The sequence below is a fragment of the Halyomorpha halys genome, unplaced genomic scaffold, assembly GCF_000696795.3.
Source record: "Halyomorpha halys isolate HHAL.00 unplaced genomic scaffold, Hhal_1.1 Scaffold815.1, whole genome shotgun sequence".
Classification (NCBI taxonomy): Eukaryota; Metazoa; Arthropoda; class Insecta; order Hemiptera; family Pentatomidae; genus Halyomorpha; species Halyomorpha halys.
Genome location: NW_027112549.1, coordinates 548,554 through 567,876, shown reverse-complemented (window position 1 = coordinate 567,876; position 19,323 = coordinate 548,554). Strand labels below are relative to the sequence as shown.

General features: G+C 29.5%; 4 protein-coding genes across 8 annotated transcripts in view; 2 read left to right on the top strand and 2 right to left on the bottom strand.

The window, feature by feature from the left end:
* The window catches only part of LOC106686400 (HEAT repeat-containing protein 6), a 17,963-nt gene extending 15,785 nt beyond the window's left edge, over positions 1-2,178 (top strand). Inside the window, exons 15-17 of one of the 2 annotated variants that reach the window (XM_014429690.2) lie at positions 1,292-1,369; positions 1,450-1,665; positions 1,753-2,178. In XM_014429690.2, the coding sequence (XP_014285176.1) occupies positions 1,292-1,369; positions 1,450-1,665; positions 1,753-2,007 (549 nt within the window). In that variant the 3' untranslated portion in view covers positions 2,008-2,178. The remainder of the gene's footprint in view (positions 1-1,291; positions 1,370-1,449; positions 1,666-1,752) is intronic. The other variant, XM_014429691.2, reaches the window with a different exon arrangement.
* A 4,308-nt stretch (positions 2,179-6,486) lies between these two features.
* LOC106686399 (protein N-lysine methyltransferase METTL21D) lies at positions 6,487-7,998 on the bottom strand. Its single transcript, XM_014429689.3, has 3 exons — positions 7,218-7,998; positions 6,938-7,139; positions 6,487-6,860 (listed from the first exon to the last, which is right to left on the bottom strand). Exons 1-3 carry the CDS (start codon positions 7,448-7,450, stop codon positions 6,639-6,641), a joined length of 657 nt encoding a protein of 218 aa, XP_014285175.1. The 5' UTR covers positions 7,451-7,998; the 3' UTR covers positions 6,487-6,638.
* Positions 7,999-8,783: 785 nt separating this feature from the next.
* On the bottom strand, positions 8,784-9,164 carry LOC136796498 (general transcription factor II-I repeat domain-containing protein 2-like). Its single transcript, XM_067050358.1, has one exon. The coding sequence runs from the start codon at positions 9,162-9,164 to the stop codon at positions 8,784-8,786; it is 381 nt and encodes a 126-aa protein (XP_066906459.1).
* A 720-nt stretch (positions 9,165-9,884) lies between these two features.
* On the top strand, positions 9,885-17,158 carry LOC106686397 (tektin-1). Of its 4 annotated transcripts, none has more exons than XM_024358879.2 (8): positions 9,885-10,052; positions 10,116-10,189; positions 10,960-11,373; positions 12,607-12,879; positions 13,282-13,504; positions 14,544-14,680; positions 16,745-16,826; positions 16,921-17,158. In XM_024358879.2, the coding sequence occupies exons 3-8, from the start codon at positions 10,970-10,972 to the stop codon at positions 17,056-17,058; spliced, it is 1,257 nt and encodes a 418-aa protein (XP_024214647.1). In that variant the 5' UTR covers positions 9,885-10,052; positions 10,116-10,189; positions 10,960-10,969; the 3' UTR covers positions 17,059-17,158. The 4 variants fall into 4 exon arrangements, 3 of the variants coding, with proteins under 3 accessions (XP_024214647.1, XP_014285174.1, XP_024214646.1); XM_014429688.3 differs by having other exon boundaries at positions 9,970-10,052; positions 10,122-10,189; XR_010844214.1 differs by lacking the exons at positions 9,885-10,052; positions 10,116-10,189; positions 16,921-17,158 and adding exons at positions 10,319-10,879; positions 14,751-14,857.
* Positions 17,159-19,323: the final 2,165 nt, after the last annotated feature.

Here is a 19,323-nt window from a genome sequence, read left to right as displayed (position 1 = left end):
AACAGTAGCTAAAATAGTGGTATGGTCAAAATCAAAAGTATGATTAAGTGTAAGGGCATTTTTGTATTTTTCTCTTATATATATTTTTTTCTCGTCAATCTTTATCACTACTTCCTGTATACGTGACGTATTTGAATACGTTATAAAACCGTTACTTCCTCCCCACCTCCTCCCCACTCCTGTGCGCTTCCGCTTTTATGTTTCTGTCTGTTCAACTTATTCATTTGGACAGGTATGTTGTCCTATATGGCTCTCTGCTCATTTATTGTGATTTTATTTCATTATTATTATTTATTTTTATTTTTATTATTCTTTCATGACGTTTATTTAATCTCTGTATATTTATATATAATTTTTTTTCCCATATTGTTTTTGTTTTATATACATCTCCTGTACTTTTTTAGCTTTATATTTTACGTATTTTTATATGAAACTTTTACTCTTGCCTTTGTTACTTGTTTTTTATTTTTTTCATTGTATCTTTTTATTTTTATTCCTATCATTGTATCTTATCATAGTTTCATTTTGTATCTTTTTAGCCCTGATGAAGCCCTGCAAAGTGGGGCGAAACGTTGGAAAATAAATAGTTGTAAACTATTTTTGTTTCACTTCTGACCGCAACCCTGACCATCTTCTTATATATAATAATAATTATTAATTTGTTTTCAATATTGTAAAATGATTACTACTAATACAATTAGCAACACTTTTGCTATAGCACTGAAGTTACTGTGCTACTACTAGTACACTCATCACTTACTGCTAGGGATCTTTGGTGAATAATTGAAGTCTTTATTTAATTTATTATGCTTTTTGCTATTATTTAAACCCACATTGTCAGTGCTAAACCACAATAAGGAAAATGAAAGAAGTTCAGTTCAGAGAAGAGTACCAACATGTAGCACTTCAACAATATAATGGATAAAATCGTTAAAACTATATTTATATTTCTCCCTACATTCTGGGACCAAATTTAAAGATTTAATATAATTTTATTATAAAAATTAAACATACCAATACAAATTATATTTATTAAAATACAAGATACTGAATGTCAATTAAGTTTGGCTCCACAAAACATTGCATTCTTATTATATGCTGAAATTTATCATGTATACTTATACTTTTGCTCTAAAAAATCATTTACTTTAGGAACATTTGATTTTTTAAAAACATATAATTTATAAAATTTATTTATATTTATAACATCTATTTTATATTACCATTAACATAAAACAAAACTGTATAATTGTCATTTCTAGCTCACACAATTAATAAATATCTTTTACAGATGCGTTGGAATGCTTGCTATGCTGTTGGGACTATGTTGAGAAATGAGGAACTATATAATTATTCTGAGAAGTGGATGGTATAATTTTTAACAGTATTTTTTGTCCAAAATTTATATTTTTAAATCCAAATAATATATTGTTTATTCTGATTTTGTAGGGATCATTGTTAAAAACTTTGTGCAATTTAATAGTATCTTGTAACAATTTTAAAGTGCGAGCAAGTGCTACTACAGCACTTTGTAATATTAAGAGAAGAACCTATTTTTGCAATCATTATTCATTTGTCTTTATTTCATTACTTGATGGATTAGAAAATGCTGCAAACATGACTGATTTTAAAGAATATAAACATCAAGACAGTCTGAAGCAGCATGTAAGTAAAGAATAGGGTTGTTTGATTTTATTTTTTAAGTATTATTTTTAGTCATTGTGTAATCATGTTATTCTTTTCTAAATTTAGTTATGCACAGCTATTTGCCATTTGGTAGCATTGCTAGAAGTTGAAGACATTGTGGAAATAGAAAGAATTATGGTCTTGAGATTGGGAAATGTTATGCAACACTTTATTTATTTTCAAAAAAATACGCCTCCAGAAAAAACTGGAATTATGATTACAGCTGCAAACCACATCCAGAATTTATTGCTGATGCCTGATGCTCTTCCCCACAAAGGTTTTTTGAATGATTTTAAGAAACTATTTTACATAGTTCAATGATATGTTTATACGTGGTTTTTTAAAGGTTTTATTAGAATAATTTAAAAAAGGAAACTTATATTTATAAAATAACACTTAATTCTGATTTACCAAAAAACAAAATAGTAATAATAATTATAAAATTATATTTTAGTACTAAAAGAATTTATTGTATTTGTGTTTCTTGAAATTAACAAAATGAATTAATTGTTTTCCAATATTATGTTTTTATTTCACCTTTTCAAATCGTCTTCACCAAAAATAACTAAAGCAATTATTGATATAATTTAGCTTTAGATATAAATGACAAAGAATAAGGTATTTTGTTGTTTTGTAGATCATTTAAAATGACAGTTTTATTAATTTCAATTGTACTGTGCATTATGAAATTTACTATTATTATATTACAGCTTCACTAATTAATGGTAGTTAAGTGGATTAGTTTGTTACAAGAGAATACAATGTTTCAAAAATTCAAAAAGATTAAAAGTAATTTTATAACAACATACAAGATTACTAGTTTATTAAAAATTATTAGTATTAATTTAAAATACTAGTTTTCTTATTGATTATTAGCTTTAATAGACTACTTTATAAAGACAAAATTCTTGCTGCTTCATAGTAAAATTGTAAGCTCATTACGTTGCGATAAAAGGAATCAGTACTTATAAGGGAATCTTATTAGGACTTTATTGTCAAATCAATTATTTCATTTGACTCATTGGTTCAATACTTTCTTTTCCTTAATGTAACCTTCATCATTTTTTCAGCAGCAGCAGCATCTTCTTCCAACAGCAGATTCATTTTTTGTCTTAACTAATTAATATTAATAATTAATTTAGAGGCACTTCATGTCATTCTTAACAATCTAAAAAAGGAGTTAAATTCTTCAATTATTGTTACTGATGATTGTGATATTTAGCCCGCTTTTCATGTAGGCAATGACATTTACCTTGGTCTCTGGGTGGTCTAAATCAATTTTTTTTCTTTAGCTTTTTTTATGTACAATCTCCAATTGACGATAACGCTCATTTAAAGTTTTTCAAATAGTGTCTAGCAAAAAATGAGAGACAAATTATATATTAAACTAAAGTATTAACATCTACATTTTGAGTTCATATTTTTACATTAAAATACCATTTAATGGTTTTTTTATATTATCACATTCGATAATAAGTAACATGAGAAATGGAGTGTTAAGACTAAAAATGATGAAGAATACAATTAGTAAGGGTGTAATGTAACATACAATAATAGTCAATTTTGTACCATTTAGAATAGGTATTAGTGATAATACAGATAGCAATAACCTGTATTTTTAAAATTATTAACACCTTAAAAAATAAAATAAACTTTAAATTTTTTTTTAATATTTAGCCTCATTTCTTGCAGAAATTTTCAAGGAACAGGGTCTAAACAACAAATCATTTGAACAAACGGCAATAAAATATTGTTTAAATTTTTTTTTCTCTTATTTTCCATTTCATTTACAAAATAATATTTCGCTATTTTACAATACCTTTTTTCTGAACATCAAATTATTATAGAGGTATAAATGTTCGCAATATTTGTACACAATAATTTCATAATTATTAAAGAATTTGTGTAGAAAGCTTGATATTCATCTTTGGAAGTACTTTTCCTACAAGCTTATTAATACTTTCACTTTTAATCATCCCTTTGCCTCATATGTTACTTCTACTTCCATTTATTTTTTACATGTTTACCTAATGTTTTGCTTTTACTCTATTTACTTTTAGTATATTTCTCTATTTTTGTGTGTGTTTCTTTCTAATACTCATATCATACTCTTCAATTTGTTTACACTAATGTTATTAATTTGGAGGGAGGGAGAGATTAAAACTGTCCTTGGGATGGAATTCCCTCTCTTGTATTATCATAAATGAGAGAAACAAAAATAGCTGAGAATTATTTTATAGAAAAGATAAAAATTTTATTTCAAGTTATAGAAACTAAGCGAGTGATTCTATTAATAGATGTAATCTGAATGTAATTACACTTTATTTAAAGGAATAAATCGAATTTAGAATGGATTTGGGCTTTATTATAAAGAAAATAGTGGTTGGCCTCCTTGAATTTTAAGAACCAGTGCCCTCATTCAGGGAGCCCAAGGATCTCCATTATTTCCATTTCTGAAGGAAATAATCATGAAGAAAAGTATGTATAATGGATTAATAGCTGAAACCAATTGATGGTATTTTCCTTTGGAATCAGCATGATGCTACTAGAGTGCACATTCGGACAAATCTAGTTAAACCCCTTTACTTTTTCACAAATTTAGTTCTACTAGTAGAACTATGTATGACCACTTATACTATGTATAAATATATTTTATATTATACAAATGAAAAAATCAAATACTAATTTTGGAGACCAAAGCCATTTAAGATGGTTTCTCACATCATTTTTTGATAATACAATATCAATTTTAAATTTATTTACACAATTATTTATTATTTGTCTTAAATTTTTATTTCACTTATTAATAATAACAGCCAGACAAATGCTGCTTGATTTGTACATTTGTTCTATCCTTAAGGGACCAGATATTCCAGAATAAAGATTAATTTTTAAACTAATTTCATTGATCTTTCTGTTATCTTAATTTATTATTAAGAAAAAAGACCATTGTAAAATAATTTATACCTCAGAATGTTAATTTTTATCCTCCTAATTGGTAGCTCTTTACTTTAAAAATTCTGTTTTACTGGAAGAGCATAAATAATGAATATTGTACCTATCGATGGCAAAAAGTGCATTATCAATCATGCTTAAATGTTATAAGAAATTAATATTGATTAATTATTTAATTTAAAAGTGCATTATTAGGATATAACATACATAATTAGTTTTTATTATTTTGAGTTACGAAATTTTTTATTCAGAAGATGAAAAACTTTATATATATATATATGTATACACATAGATGATTGACCATAAGTTAATTTGAAGATGGTCAGAGCTTCTGTGGTCAAGAAGATAGAAAAAATGGTTATCAACTATTTATTTATTTTCTGCCAATGTTTTCCACCATTAAATTTGATTGTCATTATGTACATCACCAAAACATTTTACCTTTAAACTGTTAATATTTTTTCATTTCAATATTATCAATTTAATTTTATACATACATATATATTGTAATATTGTATTTATTTTAACTATATTTCACCATAATAATTTAACTTGATTTTAATTTTATTTAAATAAGACTGTTTGACTGTTCACCCATTTGCTTTGAACAGCCCTGATGAAGACCTACAAAGTGGGGCGAAACGTCGGAAAATAAATAATTGTAAACTATTTTTGTTTCTCCTTTGACCACAACCCTGACCATCTTCCTATATATCAATTTTTATGGTCAACTTTATGTACATATACATTAATTTTTTTAAGTATGGGATTCAGATTTATTTATAAGACATATTTACAACTCAACCCAATATTTGTATTGTACCCTCTCTCTCGCACTCTCCTCTTTTTGAAAAACTCCGACTATCTCAGTTAAGGGATCTTTTTTAACATCTCCACTCAACAGGTAATTTTTAATTTATTCTGTTTCTTGATACTCCCCCTTGTATTACTATTTTATTTTATTTTTTTAATTGTCTGGTTATTTTCTAATAAGTTTATATTACCATTTATCTTTACTATTCCTTTACATTGCAAAATTCTGTTTTCTGGACTCTTGTCATTCTCATCTCAACCTTTTACCCATCCCACCTGCTTCCTTCTACATTACATTTTTATGCAATCTATTCTAATATACTTTATCTTATCCTTACTATTTAGTGTCAGTAAATTAATTTAGATAGATCATAGATCTTTTCAGTTATATATACTATGATGTATCTGATAACTGATAGCTAATAATTCTTTGTGCATTTATCTTTATCCTCTTTATTATTTTATTTAAGTTTTTGATAATTTGTGTACACATGAACCCTTTATGTGACTGTTTTACCATTTCATTAACTCTACCTTCTTTGTATCTTTATATTGTGGCTCAGATGAAGACCTAAATAGTGGGTCAAAACATTGGCAGAAAATAAATAATAAATAAATATTTTTTCATTCTACTTGACTGCAGCTTTGACCATCTCCTTCAAAATAAAAAAAATACTTTGAAAGCAACAAAAAATTATATCCTATTTCTATAATTAAAAAATATTTCCCAAATCATGTTTAGAATTTAAGAATTTTACACTGTATACTATTTTCGCTGGTTAACATACGTAACCAGAAAAAATATATATGTTTACTAATTTGTAATAAATCTGTAATAGCTTTAAAATACTTCAAACAATTTGGATTTCAGATATTCCATGTGATGCCAACATTTGTTAGCGTTACATTTATATTTTGAATATTTATGAGATAAGGATATGACCCGCAAGTAAGATAATTTTAATAATTAAACATTTTCATTATGAAAAAATAGTGAGGACCACTTTACTTTAATGAATAGATATACTTAACTGCCTTAAATAATTTTATTAAAACAATTAAACAACTCTTTGGCAGTTTAATAAAAATTAAACAAGACCATGTTCCTGTTAAAAGTAAAAAAAAAAAGTTCTTAGAAACATTGAGTAAAATTGTACAAACAATGCTGTCGTAAATATAAATGATTATTTTTTTTTAACTTTCAATAAAACAATATCAGGGCTCGCATATAGTTCATCTTGTTCATAAACAGGAATTTTACTTGCAGAAAAATCTTCATACAGCTTATTCATAAAAGATTTCCATATGGCTTTCTGTTTTTCAGTATCCCTTTGTTCTTGACATAAAATAATTTCAGTAGATTTACTACTTAATGATTTTAATGTTTCTATTAGTGGCTCAACAGACTGAAAATAAAATTTAAAAAAATAAATCCTGTAAAAATCAAAATAACTCTTGGTAATAATTGATTAGTGAAATTTACCTCTTCATAATAAACACAGTCTGATAACAATATGATGTCAACTGCCTGGTGAATAAATTCAAAATCTCCTGGCTTGTTCCTACCCCAAGTTAAGGCGACAGCTGAAATTTTGCCTTTGTCACTCCAAGCTGCTCTATTTAGATCAATTGTTTTTTCCAACTGAGGAACCACATCTGGCAAATCAGTCAAAATCACATCACTCCTAAAAGGATAAAACTGTAGAAAACACAGAACCACCAAATTTTAATGCTCAAAGCTTTTAAAAACATGAATTACTGACCCATAGCAGGCTGCTGCTACTCCTACACATCCTAGGCCAGCTCCTAATTCAACTATTTTTAGGCCTTTTAGCCAAAGGGGACTTTTAGTTGACTGTTTTTCCAAGTATTTTGTTAAAACAAGAGCAGCATCCCATACTACACAACTAACATTGCCGATAGAATTCTGATAAAAAAGAAGTGTTTTGTTTATATTCTCGAGTCTAACTTCACGTAAAAAGATCCGATCTGCCATTTTAAGACCCTTTTAAGTTAGCAATAAAAGATTCATGAATAAAATAAATAATACGACTACTATTCAAACTGAAAACAATTATTTTTTATTTAAATTTGAAAGTTTTTTTAAATAGTTAATTTAAAATTATTTCTAAATTGCCCTAAGTTACTGAGATGTTTCTGTGTCACAAGTTAAATAAACAGAAATTTAACAATTTTACAAGTTGGCTCTTGTCAAACAAAGCTCTCTAGTGGTATACTGGTGTACTAAGGATTTGTTTATAAGATTTGAGACAAGTGAACTACTCGTGCACTGAACGATTTATTTGAAAAACTATTACTTGTTAAATCGATTCCTTTGATTACATTATTATTTACCTTTTACTTTAGAACAGGTATGGACAACCTTTGACATGTTGAGGGCCAAACTTTAATGTACAAATACGTTCGCGGGCCGCGTTTAAAAGTAGTGTTCTTAATTTTTAACGATAGATATCAGACATCACGCTCGCCACGGATCGGAGGATCGTACAAATGCTCGGCAAACAAAGAATGGACCATCCACATGTCAGTGTTATTCAGAGAGGCAAGTATGGCGGACGTACTAGTGGTTTCAGCCATTGCACTTGGATTGTATTATTTTTATTACAAAAAAAGAAAATGAAAGGAAATTAAATATAAATAAATAAGATTAAATATAAAACTTATTATAAAAAGTACCAACAAATACCTTTAAATCTTATCCTGATCAACTCCAATTGCAAGTGTATAGGAGCATTGAGTGCATTACTTTTTGTTGGAGTTGTAAATAAATTGAAACAGTCTTTGATGTTTTTGAAATCGCTAAATCTGTTTGAAAATTGCTCCGACAGTAACTTGAGTTCTTCAGCATATGGGGCATAAGCAATATTTTCATTCGTAGAGAGCGTGGTGAAATGGTAACTGTTACGAGACAGCATCTGTGCCTCCCTCAAATGGATTTTGTTCTGAAACGCTTTCAAATGGCTGTACAAATCATTTACTAACTGTGATTGTTTTTTGAAGTTTCAAATTTAAATCATTCAAATAGCCTGTAAGGTTAACCAGAAATGCTGTCACATATCCATTTTGGGTCACTCAATTCAGATAGTGATTTATATTTTTATTTGCATAAAATGTGCTATCTCATTTCTAAGCTCGTAGAACCATTTCAGTATTTTCCCTTTGCTTAGCTATCTTACTTCACAATAATAAGTTACGTCGTCATATTCGGCTGATATTTCATCCAAAAACGCCTTGAACTGACGATGGTTAAGCCCTCGGGATCGAATAAAATTGATCGTTTATACTGCCACATTCATAACATTCTGGAGTCAAATGGACTTAAAACACAAGTTCTGTTGGTGGATACTACAATGAAGGACAATCAAATCGTCTTTATGCACATTTAATTCAGTTGCTTTTTCATTCAAAATTCCGATGAAACCTTTACGTAAACTGACCATAGAAGGTGCACCATCTGTGCAAGCACCAACTAATCTTGACCATGGCAAGCCAAAACTTCTGAATACCTTTTGAACTTTATTAAAAATGTCCTCTTCTGTAGTGGTTCCTTTTAGCGGCTGTAAACCAAGCAATTCCTCAGTAACATTGAACTCTTTATCGACACCTCGAATAAATATAACCAGTTGAGCTGTTTCGGTCAAATCGGTGCTCTCGTCTAATGCTATGGAAAATGATTCAAAACCAGTCATGGTCTGTCAATGTTGTTTTTATATCATTAGCCATCATTTCTAAACGTTTGACAAAAGTTCGTCTTGAAAAACTAATTTTTTTCCAAATTCGCATGTTGTACGAAAAGAATTCTTCAGTCCATTTTTCTTGAAACTGGTGACCCTCTGCATCTACTTTTCGTTTCTTTCCACCCGACATCATTTTCCTTCGATAAATGTAATAACTAAATATAATTAGTAAGCACTCAAGATGCACACAAAGTCGCAAAGCAAATTGACGGCACTAGCAGTTCGCTAGGATATCGCTAGTCGAAGTTATCACCTCGGCAACTCAAATAGATCAGAACTAAAATTCGGGCAATCCACCCTCTCATATAGGCAAAATAAATGAATGATCTAGAATCGTCTAGTGTAGAATAATTGAGAAGCAATGATCTTCTGTTGCGCCGCTTCACTCTTTGATGATCGCCACCATTCGGCTTGCTCCTAACTTGATTCTGAGAGTAAGTTGTGTGATATATTTTTTTAATTGTAATATTTTTCAAAATGTCTCGCGGGCCGGGGATTGCCCACATATGACTTAGAGCAATGCGAACTACTTTGGGCGGGTATTAGCTAAGATCAGACAATCTCCGTATATTAATACGTTTTATTTCTTGTATACGTATTTTGATTTCATGAATATGATATATTTTAATATTCTATACTAAATGTATTATTTGAATTAATAAAGGTTACAATAGAATCTTCTGATCCTCAAAAAGCTAATGTCTTACACGTAGCATCTCTCGACGGACTTTTTAAGCCCAGAAGTATGACCAATACAAATTGTACATAATTAATTTTGATTGGATAATCAAAAACCAAAGTCAAAATCTGTACACCTCCAAGTACCAATGGAAGAAAAAGGTAGTAACCAATTCGAATTATGTAACTATACGTAATGCAACCTACTAATTTCATGTTTTTCAGTTATAGAGGGATCAGAAAAAGAAAAAAAAACCTAATTTTGATAAATGTCCAGGGATTCTCTTCCTTAGAGGGCAGTGAGTAATAATATATATTAGTGAATCAGTACATTATAGTTCTATTTTTGGCCAAGATAGTAGTGTTATTATTCCACTCTGCCTGTCTAGAATTCTTCTCCTCCATATGTTAAGGCTCTGATTCCAGATCGGTCCTGTAATTGTACGGTGGACTTTCCGTTCAAATCTTTGGATTCTCCTTTCTAGAGTACCTGTAAAAGCTCAATTCTCGTAGCCATATGTCAGAGCAGTCATTGCTGCCGTTGTCATGGCATTGTAAACCCTTGGCTTCAGATTTTTAGAAATTTCAGTATTCTTGAAAGAGAGAGGCTCTGTTGGCGCTTGATATTCGCTGGTCTATCATCAGATAAAATATTTTTTTCATGAATTGGTTTCAAACTACGTTTAAAACCATTCATTTCTATTTTATACGTAATAAAATTTAGTTTTGAAGAATATCTGTCATTGGTAGATTATACTAAAATAGTATTTAGTAAATACTATTGATTAAAAATTAATTTTCCTTTTTTTTGTAACTGTTTCTATTGGATACCATATAACTGTAAACTATAACCATGGAAACTGTTGTGTATTGATCAATTTAATAGTAGACTTACTTCTTGTTTTTTTTTATTAATATCGAATAGCTGTCAATACAATTACTCTTCCTGGTCTAATTAGTATCGTTTTGTTGATTGGGTACTATTATTGGTAAGCTATTTCTATATTTAGATTGATTAACTTACTGTAAGATGTACTAGGACCTACTGTAATCTGGTTTTATGTTGTAGACCTGAAAAAATGGCATTACCTAAACATAAGCTCTCTTATCTGGCCCAAAATCCTCTCCTTATTGTTCCTCCTAAACCACCAAGATATACTTTAGACCAATGGTATATGACTCGCAGAGAAAGGTTTCGTTTTATGGATGACCAGCACCAGTTAGCTGATCGTTTAATGCTTAAAGCAGAAAGAATTATTGATGAAACATCTGATGAGACACTAAAAAATCGCCGGGAAGTAGATCACCAATTAGAAGTAAAAGTAAAAGATATTGAATTTCAAAAACATACCCTTGAACAGCAAAAAAAAGATATGGAAAAAGAAATAGAGGCACTTGTAACTTATCAAGACAGAATACAAAAATGTCAAAAAACTTTAACTGCAAATGCACTTGAAATATGTCAGAAATGTGTAATATTGAGGTAAATAACCTTTTATTTTTTTAGAATGTATATATTTATACCCTCTCTGTTCAGGGTTTCTCAATTTTTTTCTACTAACACAATGTAGATAATCCCAGTAGTATCTGAGGAGGTGAGGGGCTCTGGACTATGGACTCTAGTCTCTACACAAAAGCCTTTTTTTAATTTTATTTGAAAGCTTAGTTTATGGCAACCAATTTTTTAATTAGATATGAAGGCTATTCTTATTATTTAAAAATTGTCTTTCTTTCTTTTTTTATTTGGATGGAACTTAAAAAAAGAAATCCACCCAGGGTCTCAAATATTGATTGTATGCTACTGATTACAGTCTAACTCTGCAGGTGCCATTGGACCCTCCCCTAATGTACTTGGGCAGGACAGATTATAAAAAAAAACATTCTCTCCACATTGAACCGAGTATCTTTTTTTTACTCACTAAAAAAAAGTGAGCAGTGATCATAATATAAAATAAAAGGAAAGACATTATCATGTTTATAGTGGCCTGAATAATCTTTTTTATTAGTGAACAAATATACCTTGGTAATTATACACAGTAATGGGAACATGTAGTGGTTTGAGAGACTAAATAATTTAGATTAGTAAATGGACTATTTGCTGTTAATTTTAAATCTATCTCATGGAATAATTTCATGTTTCTTTCAATAATGAAAGTCATTTTTTATAGATAGCATGAGCCAAAATAATTATATTATTGAATCAATAGAATTGACTATTTTTTTTTAAATCTAAATATCATGGGGTTAGAGATAATTAGATTAAGTTCTGACAAAAATAGCACTTAATCACTTTTAATACCAACCCAGTGACATTGTTATTCAGACCTCCATCCAAGTTATACTAAATATTAAACCTTTCATATTGGGCTTTATTAGGTTTAAGAAATATTGAGCAACTATTTCATTCTGTTTCATATGCACAGAAAGAAATAGTTTGTTTATTTTGTAAGGCTGCTCTAATAAAGTGTGTTACCAAAGTACAATGTCAGTCATCTAATTTATTATAATATAAATTTTACCTAATCATTTATAGGTTTCCATGGACCATTATTCTTATTTATTTTCCTTCTTTTTTTCACCATCTTTTTTAATAGATAGTTTTAATTACTTTTAAATTTTCTTATAATAACCATTCTAAAATAGTTGAAAATTTTAATTCTTAAAGTCTAACATGTTTAAAATATAATAATATGATCAATCAACTAATATTTTTTAGAGAAGCCCGTTTAGGTTTTGATCTTTGCCATGATGAAGTGGAAATGGAATTAATTAGAGAAATCCAGGTAATGGAGGGGGTGCAAACTATGATTATCAGATTACTAGAGCAGGTAAAAGAACAAATCAGGAGATTGAGAGCAATGAATTACACTCTAAAAATTGATTTAGAAGATAAAGGAAATGTTTTATTTATTGACCAGTACAATGCTAGGCTTAAGGAAACTGATTTGAACTTATCAATTTACCATGGAAATGCCCCACTAAATCCAGCGTAAGTTCTTATAATTTATAATCAACAATTTTTTAAGCTCTTAAAGGTAATTGAACTAGTAGTGTAATATCACGAACCATATTACATAATTGAAAAAAAACTTATGTTTCTGTCTCAGTAATATGATACTAATATATGATTTTCTGGTGTGTTGGAATGGTCAAAGCTGGAGCAACAAATTCATAACTGTCCTGCTTAATCTGGTCACTTTAAATGTGGTCCACAACTAAGTTTTATTGTTTAACAAATTAATGATGATATTTTGTTAATATGGCAATTGTAGTAATAACTTAAGTAATGTACTTTAATGTAGTAATAATATAATTTACATTAGTATAAGACTAATGTAATGTTTATTTTTAAGTTGTAACTAAGTTATTTATTGCTTTAAACTTTGTATAGGACTATTAGCCAAGAAGAATGGATTGCTCAAACTCAAAAAAATATTGATGCTGCAGCAAAAGAATTACTTGTTGGCAAACCATTAAGAGCATATGTTGACACTCTTCTTAACCAAATGGTTGAAGATTTAAGAACTCAGTATGATACTGTTAATAAAGCTTTTATGAGAAGAATAGGTGAATACAAAGAAACCAAAACAAAATTGGAGAATCAACATTTTGAGGTTTGTTGGAAGATAGCATTCAACAATGCTATCTTCAACTACTGTTAGAAAAAAAAAGTGTGATTTAAGAGTAATTTTAAATATTAACTTTGGTTCCAGCTGTGGTAATAATTTAACATTCGGTAGAGAAAAAGAATTGATTAATATTAGTTCAAATTAATGTATGCTATACTATATTTTAATATATTGGATTAAGATTTTGAAAAATATTTATTTCTCAATTTATGTTGAAGATATCAAATATTTGCTAGTGATCTCTTATTATTTATCTTAGAGTTTGGCTACTATTTAAAAAATCATTTAATTTAGAATTTTTTTATTTTATGCTTTTTCCATAGTAACCAATGTACTCAGCTAAATTACCTTAACCCCATCCATAAGGTACAGCGACATTCTATTTTTGTTTTAAAGTCAAGTTTATCCATGAAAACTTTATCTTAAACTTCCTGCTGTTAATGTAAGTTGTGTCCTGAGATACCCTGTTTAAAGTTGTTATTCTCACCACCTCTAAGTACTGTGACATGACTTTTACACATTGTAGTGTGAAATATCATATCTTAAGTAAAGTTTTCACAAGGAGATTGAACTTTCTCGATTTATAACACTTTTCTATCCCCTCTCAATCTCTAATTACTCACTATGAGCATTAAACATGACTGTTCAATCCTATGCCACATATGTAAAAAGCTTAGCTTGTTGGTTATTGCTATATGCTAAACTTGTATTATTAGAGTACACAAGGCAATTGGTAAGCTATTTGCTTTTGATGATTTAATTATGAAATATTATCGAAAAGAATTATTTGAAAAATGGTAAACATAATTATGTTTAGGTGTATTTTAGTAAATAAGGTTACACATTTATTGTGTTATAATCACTCGTATTATAGACTTGCTATATCCTATTAGGATTTCTTCTTTTTTTTGTGTATTAATTTTTGTTATCTTATTTGTTGTTGATTGTTATTGATTAAGTGATTCACCTGAAAAACTAAAATTTAGGTTGTCACAATCAAAAAGCATTCTGTTTTTCTTTCTAGACTGTACGCCAAGTTAATGAAATGCAACAAACCATTTACAATCTCCAAGCAGCACTTGCACAAAAAGAAGGATTTATGGGACTAGCTCATACCCGACTTGGAAATAGATGTCAGAGGGCAAATGCTGAACTTTGCAGGTGGTATTTAAAGTGTAAATAATATGAAATATGTATGTCAAACTGTATTTCAATGTGTTCATTTTCTCAGAAGAATCATTACAAATAATATTGCTTGATAAAACTAAATGCATAGTCATGTGTAGAACATTTTATTAATGGTCATGGAATTATTTTTTGGTGTAATAATGTCTTTATGTAAGTATTTCACTCTATCTGTTATTTTACAAATAACATTGGTTTCATAAAATATTTGGATGAAATAATTTATTGAATTAATGGCATATCTTATATATTTTTAAAATTAAATTCTGAACAAGAAAGCATGTAATTCAATGAAAACAATATTTCATAAATCCAGATCTCAACAAACCTTATATTCAGACTTCTCTTATTCATGATATGTCATTACATATATATATTTATTAAATAAAATAAATTGTATCCAATTTAAGTCTCAAAACACTCTTTATTTCTTTAAAGGCCAACGTTTTGGCCAATTTGGATTCGTCAAGGACAATCTTAAATACAAATTTACACTCCCATCAATAATTTAAAAATTTTTTGCTGGCTATTCTGCCCAGTCATAAATTTCAATCAAAATTACCCTATTTTGCCACTCTTCACATTAAATATTAAAACTTTTAATTACAAATCTCAATTTAACAACAATATTTCCACCACTTTCTTATCAAATAGATAAGAAAGTTATAATAATTAATGTGAAGAGTGACAAAATAGGGTAATTTTAACTTAAATTTATATTTGTATTTTATATTGTCTTTGAGGATGGCCAAAAAGTTGGATTTTTAAAGAAATAAAAAGTGTTTTGAGACAAATTGGATACAATTTATTTTATTTAAACAATAATAACCATTTCAAGAAATTGAAAAGATTATTTATATATTTTTTAAACGATTGTTCAGACCGACTGACAGTTAAAAGTGGATTTGAGATTTATATACAGTGTAACTTCTCATGGCTAATACATTCAAATAACAAACAACTCTCATAAGTGGACACTTTTATTTTTCTTTGCCCCAAACCTATTATTTTCCTTTGTTTTTAACTTCTATAAACCAGACCTCAAATGGTTTGGTCACAGACTAAAACCTTTTTGATTCAAAAAGGTTTCTCTTATTGGAATGTTACAGGAACAGAAATACATAATTTCTTGGAACAGCTTGGGTTACCATTCATCAAGGATTTACCCATAGAGACAGAGATTGAGCGTCACATATGGGGCATTGTCTAGGGGCAGTAAAACTGTCCAGGACTCCAGGCTGAATAGTGACATTAGGGTTGCTGTCTATGATCTGCTAAGCCCTATCAGTAGTTAGGAATTTGATGGAAATGTCTGACACCCTCTCAAAGGCAAATGTCAATTTTTCCAATATTTTTAAGATCATTGAGTTCGCGATGTCTTTACTTGCTTACTTGCCATCTATAGAAAGCATTTTTTTGTTGAGGTGGCCACTTTCGATTTCTATGATAAACAAACTTTTAAATATTACAGTAACTATCACACTTTCTTCAGTGGAGTCTAATTTAAAAAATAAATTGGAAAATCTGTTCATTAAGAAATTTATTTTTTCTGTATATTTTAAAAAGAAGGTTGAATCCTCAAATGAATAATTTTCTGATTTTATTTTAAAATTGGATTAGACATTTCTTTGACCCCTTATTTTCTTTATTTCTTTCCAATTCTAGGGTAAACTATATCAATCCATCCTTACAGGAAGCTATTTTGGATTTCAACAGTGTTCATCTATAATGTTCAACTTTCATTTTAACCCAACTTTAGAGTTTGAAGCCTCCAATATTAATTAAATTCATCCTCTTAAGCTTTAAGAAAGAAATATTATTTTGAGAACCTCTTAATAATCTTTATACCCCAATATTACTTTTTTATTTGTTGTTACTCTCTGGTTATATTTATGGCTCATTGTATTCCCACTTTCCCTTTTCTGGAATGCATCGCTAATTTGCTGCAGACAGCTCATAATAGTTGTAATTACAGAAATTAAGATTGACAATTGATATTAAAATTTAGTATTCAATATTAACATATTTGTATTATGCTAGAGATGAAGCTGAAATATATTTAGTAAATGAGGTGGCTACAATCCAAAAATCGGTCACAGAACTGCAAAAGATGATGTTGGATGTAAGTGTATAATATTATACATTTAATTACTATGTAATGTTAGAAAAAGTTAATTTACTTTTTCATAATAATTACACGATTTCATGTATTTAAGGCTCAAGCTTCCTTGAGGTATTTACTACGCCTTCAGGTGCAGTTGGAAGAAGAGATCAATGTTAAAGTAAATTCACTTAAAATCGATGAGGTTGATTGTATGACACTACGGAAAAGCATGGATTACCATTCATTTTGATTCCTTTGTGATGTAACAAAAAAATAATGATAAACAATTTTCTTCCTTTATTGATTTTAAATTTAAATTTCATACCAATAAATATACATAAAATATGTTATGCATTGTTTAATATTGATGTGGCTTCAATTACTTCATTACCACTTTGTCATCTTTTATTTCGAATGTGTACTTAAAATGCCTAAAATCTACTTTTATATTAATTTTTTACAGTATCTATGATGTTATATCTTCACAAAACTGGTATGAAGTTCATTCATTCTTTTTTGAATAGTTTTTAATTAAGATTTATTACTTACATTAGTATTTGTGTTGATAATTCTCCCTATAACCACTGAGAAAAAAAATATGCCTGAGTTTAAAATATACTTACAAATACCGATAGTGGTAACTGTAACAAATGTTTTTTAACTTTTTGTCAAGTAAACTTTTAATTATAATTGTAAACTTAATCTGAGACATTCTACCAATCCCCAAATTCTATAATCACTCAGATTGTTTCTCCTCTCCATGAAAAACTAAATCTAGATCCATACCTGTTACCTTGGTCAGTAAAGATGAATTATCCTGTCCATTACTAAACTATTGTAGCCAGAGGGGTAAGTCAAAGCACTTAATTTTTCTTGGCATGAGTGGTATTGGCATAACTTCTATAAATTATTATTTATATTTTTGTAGTCATGAATGTATAATAATCAATAAATAATCTTATGATGATTTTCTGAGAGAGATAGTGCATTGTTTGCATTGGTGACGTCATGACAACTTCATTAATTCCCATGAAAACAAGATTACTAAACAAAGTTTTAACTAAGTGTTGAAATTATCCTAGTACAATGCTAATTCAGCAGCCCATATACATGACCAGAGACATCCACTTATTCAGTCATATCATAGATCATACAACCATCTCGGCCTCATGCTTTAGCCCCATTGGCATTACAAGCTGCACAGCCATAGACTCTTGATATATAACTAGACCGCTCATACAACATGTCTCCCATGAGAAGATATGAGGCAAACTAGGTAAAATTCAAAGAGCTGTACTGAAGCTTGCCTTATATGCTCTAGTACTTTGTAGGGCAGAACTAGATAGTTATGGCAGCAATATCCATCTCTACTAGAGCATACACCGTTCCCACCATATATGCTAAAGAACAGATGTTTCTGCTCCAGAGATTCACGACATTAAAACACAATTCGATGTAGTCGCCTACCAGATCAAGAACAGCAGTGATAAATGAAAATCTGGTAGGACCAGCTTCAGATTACCTACCAAGAGGTCAAGAAATTATGGAAAGTCAACGGAGGAAGTCTAGCTCCTCATTTCTGGGCAACAGGCACAATCTCAGTGGAACCGACACCAGATAGTGCAAAATCAATAAAACGTAAAAAAAAATTGAATATCAGCTGCTAAACAACTATAAAAATGAATTAAAGAAATATAGGTTGTGTTTCAAAACATAGGTTTAGCAACTCTTAATTAATTAAGCTGCCTTTGTACCATATAAAAAAATCTGAAAAAGAAGTAAAGAAGAAAAAGGCGGCGGTAGCTAAATTCATCATCACCAATCGGTGCGACAACCCATTACTACTGGGTCATGGCCTCCTCAAGCAGCTTCCACCAGTTTAATCTGTCAAGTGCAGCTGCTCTCCAATTCGTCACTCCGAGCAGGGTCCTTGAAACATCTTTAACACCATCCAACCATCGAAGCTTTTGGGGGCCCCTCGGGCGTGTTCCATATAGGCGCTCGTTAAGAAATTTAGGCACCTAAATTAGAACTCTACAAACCGAGTCCCACCGAACTGGCATTTATATTGGAAGTTAGCAGTTTTTCAGAGTTTATTGCTTGAGGAGCTTTACACAATTTATTGCTTTTAAAGTAAGACTTTCCAAACGCAAGGAAGCTGTCTCTCAAGTGATTATAACCACTATATTTACTCTTAAATTTATCTCCTTTATTTTCATTTGTAATGGAGTCCAACTTACTCCAATGATTAATTTTATATGCGGCATCTACAACCTCTTCCTTTGGCTCAGTCCAAACATTGATTACCTGTTAATTGATTGTTGCATAAAGTTTCAAAGATTTTCTGTTCTCTTCGTTCCCAGATGCCAACAATTTCTCGATCATCAATAATTGCTATTTCCCTAACCTCGCAGATAATCTCTTTCGTAACTGTCCGATACCGTCGCTAGTTGACGTGTTGAGTTTATATTTTTAATTAGGTCATATATCATTCATCAGGTTTTCCCCATTCCTT

What these genes read in the sequence shown, in the direction of transcription:
- LOC106686399 (XM_014429689.3), bottom strand. Translation starts at nt 7,450, where the DNA reads ATGGCAGATCGGATCTTTTTACGTGAAGTTAGACTCGAGAATATAAAC. An exon ending in GTAGCAGCAGCCTGCTATGG is followed by an intron (nt 7,140 to 7,217) that starts GTCAGTAATTCA and finishes TTATCCTTTTAG; the next exon opens with GAGTGATGTGATTTTGACTG. An exon ending in ACTGTGTTTATTATGAAGAG is followed by an intron (nt 6,861 to 6,937) that starts GTAAATTTCACT and finishes TTTTATTTTCAG; the next exon opens with TCTGTTGAGCCACTAATAGA.
- LOC136796498 (XM_067050358.1), bottom strand. Translation starts at nt 9,164, where the DNA reads ATGACTGGTTTTGAATCATTTTCCATAGCATTAGACGAGAGCACCGAT.
- LOC106686397 (XM_024358879.2), top strand. Translation starts at nt 10,970, where the DNA reads ATGGCATTACCTAAACATAAGCTCTCTTATCTGGCCCAAAATCCTCTC. An exon ending in AATGCCCCACTAAATCCAGC is followed by an intron (nt 12,880 to 13,281) that starts GTAAGTTCTTAT and finishes AACTTTGTATAG; the next exon opens with GACTATTAGCCAAGAAGAAT. An exon ending in TGCAAAAGATGATGTTGGAT is followed by an intron (nt 16,827 to 16,920) that starts GTAAGTGTATAA and finishes CATGTATTTAAG; the next exon opens with GCTCAAGCTTCCTTGAGGTA.